Source organism: Mus pahari, chromosome 11 (assembly GCF_900095145.1).
Source record: "Mus pahari chromosome 11, PAHARI_EIJ_v1.1, whole genome shotgun sequence".
NCBI classification, from domain to species: domain Eukaryota; kingdom Metazoa; phylum Chordata; class Mammalia; order Rodentia; family Muridae; genus Mus; species Mus pahari.
The window spans coordinates 33,786,634-33,796,719 of record NC_034600.1 but is presented as its reverse complement, the minus strand read 5'-3'; the positions used below and the strand labels follow the sequence as shown (position 1 = coordinate 33,796,719).

General features: G+C 42.6%; 1 protein-coding gene across 8 annotated transcripts in view; it reads left to right on the top strand.

Annotated features, from left to right (window-relative positions):
* Positions 1-10,086, top strand: part of Mast4 (microtubule associated serine/threonine kinase family member 4) — a 591,509-nt gene that overhangs the window by 276,135 nt on the left and 305,288 nt on the right. For 6 of the 8 annotated variants that reach the window (XM_029544158.1, XM_029544160.1, XM_029544157.1 and 3 more), the window contains one exon: positions 912-986. The exons of the other annotated variants lie outside the window; for them this stretch is intronic. In XM_029544158.1, coding sequence (XP_029400018.1) covers positions 912-986 — 75 coding nt within the window. The remainder of the gene's footprint in view (positions 1-911; positions 987-10,086) is intronic. 8 annotated transcript variants of the gene reach the window in all.

The following is a 10,086-nucleotide window of genomic DNA, read 5'->3' as shown; positions in this document are numbered from 1 at the left end:
TCCTCCCTCCCTCCCTCCCTCCCTTCCTTCCCTCCTCCCTCCCTCCCTTCTTTCCTTTCTCTGTATATGGCCATTAACAGTTGGTGTAAGGAGAGACCAATATTCAATGTATATTTACACAATAAACTTAAGTTCCTAGCTTAAACTAATATAATATACATGTAGGGGAAGTTATTGATGGTTGTCAGAAATTATGAATTCTACTGGTTGACAGAGAGATGCTTATAAAACAGATGTGTTTGTGTGTCTGTCTGTCTGTCTCTATGTGCATTGTTTGTCTGTGTGTACAGTGTATGTGTGCATTGTCTGTGTGTGTTTGTGTATGTCTGGCTCTGTGTGGAATGTGTGTGTTTGTATGTCTGAATGTGTCTGTCTCTGTATGTTTCTCTGTGATGTGTGTATGTCTGTCTGTCTGTGTACGATGTGTGTGTGTGAGAGAGAGAGAGAGAGGGAGAGACTGTGATTCCGATGACCTTTAGGTAGTATCAGCCACATTGAAGTCCTAAGCAGTCGCCATAAAGTCATGTTCTTAGGAATATGGACTTTGGGTTCAGGAAAATAGTGTTGTAGTTTTCCTTAGTAAGATCAGCTAACAGGAGAATTTAAAAAAAAAAATGGTATAAAATGTCTGAATTTTGGGCTGGGCTTGTGGCAATAGTACATAAACATATATATTGTCTGTTTTTAACATAATGACTTGCATGGGTTATGTGACTGGGGAGGGTGAACGTGTGTGTGTGTCTGTACATATGCATGTGTGTGTACATGCATGCTTATTGGATATACAGCTTAACAAAGAACAGCACTGTTAAACTCTGTCCCTCTCCTTTTCTGGCCACTCTCCCATCATCCCATGCCCACTTTTCCCCTTCCCTCCTTTCGTCCATTTCCCATCTTCCATTCACTGTCAGGAAGGGCAGCCTCCGAAGAGCCATTTCAACTCAGCTCGACATCGGCAGAGACTAGTGGACCCAGCTGCTTCAAAAGTGAGTGTGTCCTGCCACCTTGGGCAGCCGATGTGCATGACAGTGTAGTAGTCCCTCTGTGATAGTGGGCTTGTGAAGTGTCGTATGTAGAGGAGGCCACATCTTCTCTACACAAGACTGTACACATCATTGGAGTTCCAATAACCACTTAACAGCCAGTCTTGAACCCAAACAAGACTATGGATTGTAGCTTGAGCTGTTTTTCTAGTGTGTGTCTTCTGGTGAGAACGGCCAATGTCAAGGACCTGTGTGATGTCACTGAACTCAGAGCTGGGACAAGATGCCCCCTAGAGCACCACCATGTGGCCAGTCACATTAGCAACATTCCCACATCGGATATCACTACCCAAAGCTTAGAAAGTAAACTAGTTCTGAGTGTCTGCTGCCCTCATATTCTGTATGTTGTCTTAGTTACTTTCCCCTCCTTTTAATTAAAAAATACCCTGCTTACACCATGTAAGGAAAGAAAGATTTGTTTGGGTTTATGATTTAAGGGCATAAATTTTTGTCTACATAAAGGAAAAGGATTTATTTTAGCTCAAAATACAGTCCTTCACAGGAGGACTGGAATGGCATCCAGAACTTGAAACAGCTGACCAGACCACACTGCTTAGAAGTAAACAATGAATGTATGCTTCGTAGCGCTCAACTTGCCTTCTCTACTCCTATACAGTCAGAATATCCAGCCTAGGGAGTTATGCCACCCATAGTGGACCAGAAATACTTAGAGGTCCATTTCTGTGGTGATTGGGCAGATCAGGAAGCCAACAGCAATGAACCTGCTGCTCAGGTCATTTTCTCCTTTTCCCTTCTGTGTTGAGTCTGCTACTGCAACAGTCAGCATTGGCTCCCTTCCCTCTTGGAAAACTCTCTGGAAATGCCATCCCAGGCACACCCAGAGTTGTGCCTCACTAACACCCTACATGCTTATTAATCCAACCAAGATGATACACAAAATTAATTGTCACGAATGTCCTTACTTGTCTGATCAAACCTTTAACATTTATAATTGTCTGTCAGAACCTGTCTGTTTGTAAGAGACTAGGAGTATGGGTCCTCAGTAGAGTTCTTGCCTAGCATAGACACCAACCTAGGCTTGATTTTCAATGGTATAAAAGATCAACAGACTAGAGCAGTTGACCTGTAAACATCCTGACAGTTTACTGAGCGTGGGTGGGTCGGCTTCAGCCCTGTAGATACTGTGTACAGTGAAGACTTCTGAAACCCATCTGTTAGCAGAAACTGGAATGCGAGGTCCTCGGCTCATCAGGACACCCAAAGAAGAGTGGGGGATGGGAACTGGAAAATGGAGATAGGTTGATTGACAAGTCTATTCAGAGCTGGGGAGGGGAAAAAAAAGCTGTTAGCTTCTCTCCTGTTTTTCTTGTAGGTTGTCCTTACTAAGTTATAGAAAAGTTGAAATAAAAGCCAGGGACTGTGCGTATGGAGACGCCCACTGCGAGATAAGTTGTCAGAGCTCTGAAATCTCTGCCTGCCAAGTGAATCTCCCTTTTCTGGGGCTGCCAGAGCTTCAGTCTTCTCTGGCTCCCAGTGTCGATCTCCTGGGGGTCTTAGAATTCGTTAGATGCCATCTCAGGCCATCGCAGACCATCGCAGGCCATGGCTTCCATCTTTAGAGGTCATTGCTTCCAGGGTCCTACTACACCTGTTGTATAAGTACCGCATGCTAACTGATTTTGCCACTGGAGCATCCCCTACTACACCTGTAACACTCTGCCCCTCCTGAGTGCTCTGACAGATAGCAGGAGCCACAGAAAGTGGCTGAGATTTAAAGTCGGCAGTTTAAGGGGTCCAGGTTCTACCATGCATAGCCTTCTATTAAGCTCACACTTACTGGCCAGCAGAAGAACATAGTCATTCATTTAAAAGGCCGAGTTTCAGCTGGCCTTTTAAAGCACTCCACTCAAATCTTTTTGCAAAATTTTGCCCAGGGTCAACCAAACAAGCATTCTTAGACCAAATTACCTCCCCTGTATAGTGGATATCACACACAGGGCTCTGTAGTGGATGTCACACTAGACCTAAGGCCATTTACATCAGGAAGGGCCTCAAGTGCCACATCTGAGGGGACATGTTACAGAGTTCCTGGAGTTTGGAGTTTCTATTTCTTCTGTAATAATTTTGCCAATTTACATGTTTATTTAAATATTGCTAATTTGAAAAACAGAAGCCTATCTTAAGCATCAGCCTTGCCAATGTTTATCTTCCCAGTAAACTGCCCCTTCACCGTGCCACACTTTCTGGTGTTGACTAAAATGTACTCATCTCCAACGTAATACTGACCACCCCACTCTGAGTGAACTCTGAATGGAGCGGCTCACTTTGTGTTGGCTATCATTTTAGTCCATCAGTAATACTACACTGCCTATGTTAAAATTCTTTCCGAGTGCACATAGATATCATGGTCCTTTGGCATGTTATTAAGAGCCTAGAGGGTTCCCCAAGCTCCACACAGCTCGATAGCATGTTGACGGATATAAGGCAAAAGAAACTAGCTTCAAGTAATCCTGAGCCTCGCGGTGTAAAAAGTGCATTTTCATGGCTCCATGATGGCTCAGGGATTAAGAGCCTTTGTGCTCTTCCAAAGATTGTTCCTAGGCCCCACACCCAAGAACTCAGCAGTCTGTCACTCGTGCTCCAGCACTAGAGCATCAGACACCCTCTTCTGGTGTCACAGGACATAGGCACACACATGCACATACACACACACACACACACATAAATACATACTAAAGTAATTTTTAAAAGACAGAGGTGTATTTTTCTATTGTAGGTGACAGGTTAGAACGCAGCAGCTTCTTCTTACCCACTTATGAACTATAATTAATGTAGCTAAAATACTGTATAAATTAAGCACATCCCATTGCATTCACACACACACACACACACACACACACACACTTCATGGTCCTTGTTATTCTAAAGGTATATCTTAGTGTTGTCTGGAATTCATTTCTCTCCATGTTAGCATTTTGAGAGATACCATGTCTTGCATGCATCGTGTTATATATATTGGTATCAGGAACTGGCTTGGTAGGTCGCCTCAGAGCCCAGTGATGTCACCTATAGGCGTCAAGGACCCATGCATCTGTTGCTATAGCAATCACATACATTCCTAAAGTCTACTTCCCACCTCTACCTGCGAGCCCTTATGTCACAGCCTAAATAAAAGGCAGACCCTTCCTGACCTTCACTCCTTTTCTTCCCTCTCTTTTCCCCTTTGTCTCTGTCACCCCCTCTTTGTCCCTGCCCCTACAATAAACCTGTCACATGGAACTGCGTTGGCCTGGTGTGGTCTGTCTGGACATGAGCCACAATTCCAACACAACAATATACCTACCTAGAAATTAGCTAATTTTCTTCTATTTGTGGCAAAGGTTTTTTTTTTTTTTTTCCTCATTTAGGGTAAGAATCATGGCTTCTTATCTACAGAAACTTTCAGAAAAACTCATTAAAGTGCAGTGAAGATGGCTGGTGCCTTAATGTGCTGTGTGACTTGATTCGGTCATGTTACCAAACAGATTCGAAAGGTCAGATCCTTTCCTTTCCAAAACATTGCAGAAATGGAAATCTGAGAATTATTCCTCTAATTATTAAGGAGATTTGGAGAAAGCCATGGATAAATTGCTTGGACAGTAAGTGGGAAACAGAAATGTGTGTCCGTGTAACCAGTGACCTTTTACTGTAAGCACACTTGATTTTAATCTGAACTGTGTCATTTTAACTGGCTGACCTGAGCTGTTCTGAGGAATTCATACAAATTGCAGGCATCCGTGTTCCAGGGGTCAGTCAGGGACAAAGTGTGGTGTGCCTACTGGCAGATAGTTGAGAATACTGATTTGATTGTGAATGTCTGCCTTGCGTAATTTGGGAAGAAGTGCAGCCAGGTATAACAGCTTCCCATTAAGAGAAAGGTGTGGTACAAAAAAAAAAAAAAAAAAATACGCTTAACTTGGTTGTACCATAGGCTTTATCATGAGCCAGCTCTGTGGCCTTGCGTAGTCTTTTAACTCTGAGCCTCATTGTCCTAAGCATCCTCTTTGACATGACGAGAACATGTAAAATGTTCTCTTAATCAGTGCATGAGATCAGATTTCTCCCCCATCAAGCCTACTTGAAACTCTCCATTTTACCATTTCCTGGGATTTTTGAAAGGCAAGTCTCAGTTCCAAAATCCCTCTGTGAATCACTTCATTCTGTACTCCTCACAACACCTCACAGTCTTATTGTTAGGTAGACTTCTATCAGGGTCTCCGGTGGAAGCTAATTTTTAAAAAGAGAAATGACTTTCATACTATTGAGGAAATAGAGTCTGGAAAATAGGAAGCTCAAAGAATTGGCTTTTTCTCCCCAGCCTGGATTTTTACATTGCCTGAGAAACTTAGAAAGCCTTTTGTGCTTTGGGCATAGAAAAACAGGCTTTTAAATCTGTTTTTATTTGAATAAAAATAAAGGGTTCAAGGGATCAAAGACAAGCAGTGTTCCTCACACGGGCTAAGCCTGTCCACCAGGACCATCAGAAGCATCCTCCACTTTGAGAATATGCTTACCTGTCTGTCCCCTGGTTGGGAAGGCTGTTAACACAGCAAATGAACAAAGAATGCAACAACATGCCAGTAGGAATAATAGTTCAAAGTCGATGGCGCTGTTATTTGTGGGAGCGGCTAAAGGCTACCGTTAAATAAAAATCAATTTGATACAGGAGCATTGGGGACAGGATCCAGTGGGCAGAAGAGGACGGGAGGTACACAGAGGATTAGCTTTCAAATCTCCTGACATTTCAGCACAAAAGGATGATGAAGATTTATTCTCCATGAGCTGTCATTTTACATCGGAGGCTTTGCTGATCCAGAATAAATAAGTTCTTAAAGATCGGATTGAAAATTCCAGCAGGCGAGGGCAAATGGTGGGAGGCAGAGCACTGGATACATTTCAAGACCAGAAAGTGTTGAAACATTCTATCCTTCCTTATAAAACAAACCCCAGACTCCCCCAGTGCACAGATAATCCAGCAACCCAAACCTGCCCGTGAAGATACATCATTTGAACCTGCTGTAGGACTTGAAAAATCCTTTCTATGAATTCTCAGCAATTTCTCTCCTTTTCTCTAATGAGAATGAGGTTTATAAAACTTGGGCTCCCCTGCTGGGAAAATCAGCCCAGAGCTATCTCAGAGCAGATGGTCTTCTCTTTTCACTTAGTGTAAACCTTTTAGGATTGATCCCTTTTCATCCTTGCCTACCTGAAGAATAAACATCTCTGAGACCTCAGAACACACTGTTGAGAAGGGGCCAGAATTCATAGTTGCAGAGATGGTGTGAATAGATAGTGGGAAATCATAGGATTGTGTTTCTTTCTGTCATGTCAAAAGAAAATAGATTGTTTTTTTTTTTTTTTAAACATGGAAGGGATGGGTTTTACATTATCTACATTTTGGAACCTTATTATGCATGGAGTTTCTAGATGGTAATTAACACCTTCCTAGTCCTGGGAATTTCAAGTGTTAAAGAATAATTTCTTCTTTTGGGGAGGATGCAATACTCCTTACTATATTTAAGGACACTAGAAAGACAGGGAGGGGATAGGATGTTGGTTGGCATAATTATTCTGGGAATTTTTTTTTTTTTTTAAGAAAACAACATAAAACGTTGCACTATGCGAACTTTTTTTTTTTAATAAAGGACTTTAGGGCTCATAAATTTCTAATAGAAATCTTTGAGGGAGTTTATAGTTTCTGTTTGTGTGTTCCTCCCGACATCAGCCATCTATCAGTGATCTTTGGTCCCAACTGAAATGAGCATGAATCTCATTTCTGAGACTTATTAACTGTGACCTGAAGCCAATCACTTAATCACTGCAGGTTAGCTTTCACCTTCTCATTCACAAAGCAGTGTCGGTCACATCAGGTTGCCTTTGAGGGTCTGGTGAGGTAGTGACCTTGTGGTTAAAGCAGTTATGCAGTACCAAATTGTAGACGTCTTTTAAATTGGGATTGCCGTTATCATTGTTATTAAGTAAATGATCACTTAAATAGTTATTAGGTAAATTTGTATTGCTGTGACAAAGTACCAGATGGAAGGAACTTAAGGAAGGAAGGAAGGGTTTACTGAGGCTAGTGGTTTAAGGGTTCCATCCATCGTGGTAGAGAAGGCATGGCAGCAGGATTATTAAGCAGTTAGGCATTCTGCATCTGCTGTCAGGGAGCAGAAAGTAGTGCATGGCCACTTTCTCCTTTTGATGCAGCCCAGGACTCCAGCCCATGAAACGCACCCTCGACATTTAGGGTGGGTCGTCCCATTTCAAGTAATGAAATCTAGACAGTTCTACAGTGAAAAGTTCGGAGGCCTATCTCGTAGGTACTTGTAGATCCTATCGAGTTGATAAACAACATTAACTATCATATTAGGTAAACATGGTCTACCTTTTCTTGGATTTTCCTCCTTATTCTGTAAAATAGGGGCTTAAGATAGTGTGATATTTGAGGACTAATATATAGTACAATGGATTTTTATTAGTCTACCAGTACATTAGGTGTGAAATATTATAATCTGAAGGATTTAACTCAATACCTTCAAACACATAGTTTAATTGGCAAATAAATTAAGCAGAGATGATAATGAACGGCATGGTTGGCAGCGCCAGCAGGACTCTGATCGTGAACAGGGGCAGATCCATGAGTTCTGGCCGGAAAAGACTTGGAGGGTTAGGAACTTTTTAAACAGCGTCAGTGCCGGGCACGTGTGTTGCATGAGTCCCTGCAGTAGCTGTTGATCCGGGCATGATAGCAGCCAGGATAGAGACATCATTCGCTTGGGATGTTTCCTTATGGTAGTTGCACTCCAGATTTGAGAGCACAAAGAACTATTTTTCAGATTTTGCTTACTAGCTCTGAAGCCAAAGAAGGGCTAGTTAACTCTGGAGTCCTCTCCTTGACTCCCACAGCCCTCACTGGTGCAAAGCAACAGTGACACCATCTTTCTTGGGGAGAGATAAGCTGTTGAGGGGAGGAAATGAAGTATTTTTAAACTCCTTGTAGTCGTCCCTTCCTGTAGTGATTCCTCCCTCTGCTCATCCTCCTCCCCTCCCCTCCCCTCCCTCTCCCATCTCATCTCATTCATCCTTCCTTGCTGGTTTTTAGGCTTTTTGAGACAGACTCTTGCTACATAGCCTTGTAACTCAGGTTGGCCTACTGCCCCAGATTCCTGCATGCATGAGCCTTATACAGATATAAGCCATCATATCTAGCGTTAAGTCCTTGACTTTTTCCCCTTAAGATTATACACATACATACATACATACATACATACACACATACACACATACACACATACACACATGCACATACATGTGTATATAATTTTATATTTATGATTATTTGTCTGAATATATGTATATATGCTGTATGTTCTTTGTCACTACAGAGGTCAGAAAAGGGAGTTAGATTCCCTGGAACCGAAGTTACAGATGGTCATGAGCTGTCGTGTGGGTACTGGGAACCGAACCTAGGTTCTTAGAAAGAGCAACAAATGCATTTAACTACTGATCCATCTCTCTAGCCTGTTCTTACCTACTTTGCTGCCTCCTGATGGCCATTACTAGCTGGTGAAGAAAGGCTCTGCATTGATGGTACCCTTGGCATCTCTGGCAGTAACAATTACATCCCATGTGTGTGTGTGTGTGTGTGTGTGTGTGTGTGTGTGTGTGTGTCTGTACACAGAACTCCCAGATAAATGTAGTATAGTTTTGTAAGGCTACAGCTTGAGAAATGTTGACAAACCGGAGCATCCTGTACAGAGCAGTCCTATGCTAACAGCATCCAGGTCATGAAACATCACGGCAGGCACCCCTGAAGACCACAGGAGACCAACCCCTTCTTCTTTCCTCTGGTCAATAGCTCATGATCCTAAAGAGCAGCACCCTGTATTAGGTGGGGTTTTAAGGTGAAAATGACAGAAGTTGCCACGGGGTTGCCTTTCCCTGATCTTACCCAAGTCTGTCTCTTCCATCCTGAGAGTTGTGAACTTGCGAGGGAAAGTAGAGTCTCTTAGTGAGTGGGAGGCCGCCTGTTGTCATAGGTGTGTTTGGCATTAGTCAGATACAAATAACAAGATCAGTAAATCCCTGCCATGGTTTAGATCAGAAGGAAAACATTGCATGGCCAACACACAGTATGTTTCTCTCTCCTCTGGCTGTTACTCAAATCTATGGGACAACTCTTAGTTTCAACTCCTGAGACATAGTTGTCAGCTTGTATGATGAAGCCACACAAGGAAACTGTTTTCCCATCTCTCAGGTGACGAGATCCTCTGTGTCCAGACCATGTTCCATTTTGAATGTCTACTGCCTTCCTTAGAACCCTGTAACCAACAGTTCAGCAAGGATTCCCTGCATGAGTTCAGTTGCCTGCCCTCGAAACCCAGGAAGCAGCAAAGAAGAAGAGAGGCCAGGGTCAGGGTGGGTGGTTTCTGTCTTCAGCCATCATACAGTGTCTTGCCACCTTCCCAGGCGGGCCATGTACCAGGAAAAGCAGGGCTCTTTCAGTGTTTGAAAGCTAGCACATGTCCGTCTGTCTCAGCTTACAAAGTTTGTTTCTGTTGGCATTAAAAAGACCTTCCTACACACTGATGGAGAGCCAAGAAGCATAAGTAGATGATCCTGAGAAAAGCAGTTGTGGGGTCGGGAAGACAGCAGGCACGGAGACCAAGTCTCTGGTTCCCCAGCACCAACGTGAGAGCTTTCCCTTGGGATATTCTTAGGAGTTTTCCACTGACCTTTTTCAAAGTCTTTGTGTTTCATGCTGTTACTTGTAACAGTGGCTACCATAATCCTGTTAGATAGGAGGCGTAAATTCTCATGTTCGATAACACAGGAAGTTAGCTCTAGTTTACAAGAATTTGTTACTTGTTTCACAAAGAAATAGGAAAAAAAATCCAGGGGCTCTCAGCACAAGCAGATGACTAATGTTTAAGGAGAAGATGCCAATTACCCACCTTTGACAATCATATGTTATATACATGTGCGAGATCATCACATAAAATCCAATATATATATATATATATATATATATATATATATATAT